The 2500-nt window shown below is 47.8% G+C and overlaps 1 protein-coding gene across 3 annotated transcripts in view; it reads left to right on the top strand.

The window, feature by feature from the left end:
- Window positions 1-2500, top strand: part of cnsta (consortin, connexin sorting protein a) — a 14601-nt gene that overhangs the window by 4038 nt on the left and 8063 nt on the right. For all 3 annotated transcript variants that reach the window (XM_087792990.1, XM_087792991.1, XM_087792989.1), the window contains exons 3-4: window positions 444-802; window positions 2244-2274. In XM_087792990.1, the coding sequence (XP_087649116.1) occupies window positions 444-802; window positions 2244-2274 (390 nt within the window). The remainder of the gene's footprint in view (window positions 1-443; window positions 803-2243; window positions 2275-2500) is intronic.

Below are 2500 nucleotides of genomic sequence, written 5' to 3'. Positions count from 1 at the left end.
CAATACTACACATATATACTTGTTTCTACACTATCACAACACCAGAGTCAAGTACACAATACTACACATATATACTTGTTACTACACTATCACAACACCAGAGTCAAGTACACAATACTACACATATATACTTGTTACTACACTATCACAACACCAGAGTCAAGTACACAATACTACACATATATACTTGTTACTACACTATCACAACACCAGAGTCAAGTACACAATACTACACATATATACTTGTTACTACACTATCACAACACCAGAGTCAAGTACACAATACTACACATATATACTTGTTACTACACTATCACAACACCAGAGTCAAGTACACAATACTACACATATAAACTTGTTACTACACTATCGTGACTGGTATCAACACACTCTTGATGTTGCTCTGAAGGACCAGTAGGTCTGAAGCTGTTTGTCTTCTTCAGGAAGTTTGTTAGAAACGCCCTTCAGTCCTGGGACCAGTCCAGAACCCACCCTGCCCATCAGCCCACAGGAACTGACCCGGAGTGACTCTCCTGACCCCAGACTGTCCACCTCAGGTGCTGACCACTGCAGGACGTCCTCAGCTAGTGCCTCGACCACACAACCTGTGACTTCTCCTGTGGTCACCTGCCTCGGCCCAGCAGAACCAGAGGTGGTTCCGGAACCTTCTTGTGCAGCTGGAGCTCCCTCTGACCTGGAACTGAGGTCCTCGTCGGGTCGGACCTCGCTGGACTCTCTGGACTCTCTGGACTCTCTGGCTCAGACTGACGACGACGCTCGGCTGCCTCAGCGCCTCCACCAGGTACCAGACGGTTGTTCCTCTCCTCGCCTCTAGTGGGCGCTGTTGCTTCACTTGAGTCCCTGCCTCAGGTGTGAGCTTCAGAACCCTCTCGGCCCACAACAGAGCGTGACTGGACTTGTTCTGAGTGTGTGTGCCGCTGTTTATCTGCACCTGGGTCAGAATGTGGGCCGACAGGTGTTTGAGGTTCAGAGACACTTTTATGACTCGAGTCACGGCGACGAAGATCCAACTGTTGTGACTCGTGAAGACACTGAACTCACCAGTGTTTGAATCACTGACCTGAACAAACACAATCATCCTCTGAAGTGTGTCTCAGTCTCTTGTGTCTCAGTGTCTCTCTTGTGTCTCAGTGTCTCAGTGTCTCTCTTGTGTCTCAGTGTCCCTCTTGTGTCTCAGTGTCTCTCTTGTGTCTCAGTGCCTCTCTTGTGTCTCAGTGTCTCTCTTGTGTCTCAGTGTCTCTCTTGTGTCTCAGTGTCTCTCTTGTGTCTCAGTGTCTCTCTTGTGTCTCAGTGTCTCTCTTGTGTCTCAGTGCCTCTCTTGTGTCTCAGTGTCTCTCTTGTGTCTCAGTGTCTCTCTTGTGTCTCAGTGTCCCTCTTGTGTCTCAGTGTCTCTCTTGTGTCTCAGTGTCTCTCTTGTGTCTCAGTGTCTCTCTTGTGTCTCAGTGTCTCAGTGTCTCTCTTGTGTCTCAGTGTCTCTCTTGTGTCTCAGTGTCTCTCTTGTGTCTCAGTGTCCCTCTTGTGTCTCAGTGTCCCTCTTGTGTCTCAGTGTCTCTCTTGTGTCTCAGTGTCTCTCTTGTGTCTCAGTGTCTCTCTTGTGTCTCAGTGTCTCTCTTGTGTCTCAGTGTCTCTCTTGTGTCTCAGTGTCTCTCTTGTGTCTCAGTGTCTCTCTTGTGTCTCAGTGTCCCTCTTGTGTCTCAGTGTCCCTCTTGTGTCTCAGTGTCTCTCTTGTGTCTCAGTGTCCCTCTTGTGTCTCAGTGTCTCTCTTGTGTCTCAGTGTCTCCAGTGTCTCTCTTGTGTCTCCGTGTCTCTCTTGTGTCACAGTGTCTCTCTTGTTTCTCAGTGTCTCTCTTGTGTCTCAGTGTCTCTCTTGTGTCTCAGTGTCCCTCTTGTGTCTCAGTGTCCCTCTTGTGTCTCAGTGTCTCTCTTGTGTCTCAGTGTCTCTCTTGTGTCTCAGTGTCTCTCTTGTGTCTCAGTGTCCCTCTTGTGTCTCAGTGTCCCTCTTGTGTCTCAGTGTCCCTCTTGTGTCTCAGTGTCTCTCTTGTGTCTCAGTGTCTCCAGTGTCTCCAGTGTCTCTCTTGTGTCTCAGTGTCTCTCTTGTGTCTCAGTGTCTCTCTTGTGTCTCAGTGTCTCTCTTGTGTCTCAGTGTCTCTCTTGTGTCTCAGTGTCTCTCTTGTGTCTCAGTGTCTCTCTTGTGTCTCAGTGTCTCTCTTGTGTCTCCACAGATCACTGAAGCCTCCGTCCTGAGAGGAGACTGTATCTTTACCTGTTGATGTCATGGTAGTGTGATGATGTCATGTTAGTGTGATGATGTCATGTTAGTGTGATGATGTCATGTTAGTGTGATGATGTCATGTTGGTGTGATGATGTCATGTTAGTGTGATGATGTCATGTTAGTGTGATGATGTCATGTTAGTGTGATGATGTCATGTTAGTGTGATGATGTCATGTTGGTGTGATGATGTCATGTTAGTGTGATGA

The sequence above is a fragment of the Callionymus lyra genome, chromosome 6 (assembly GCF_982586985.1).
Source record: "Callionymus lyra chromosome 6, fCalLyr1.hap1.1, whole genome shotgun sequence".
In the NCBI taxonomy this organism is placed as follows: domain Eukaryota; kingdom Metazoa; phylum Chordata; class Actinopteri; order Syngnathiformes; family Callionymidae; genus Callionymus; species Callionymus lyra.
Note: the sequence above shows the minus strand (reverse complement) of the source record. Positions and strands in the feature narration are given on the sequence as shown.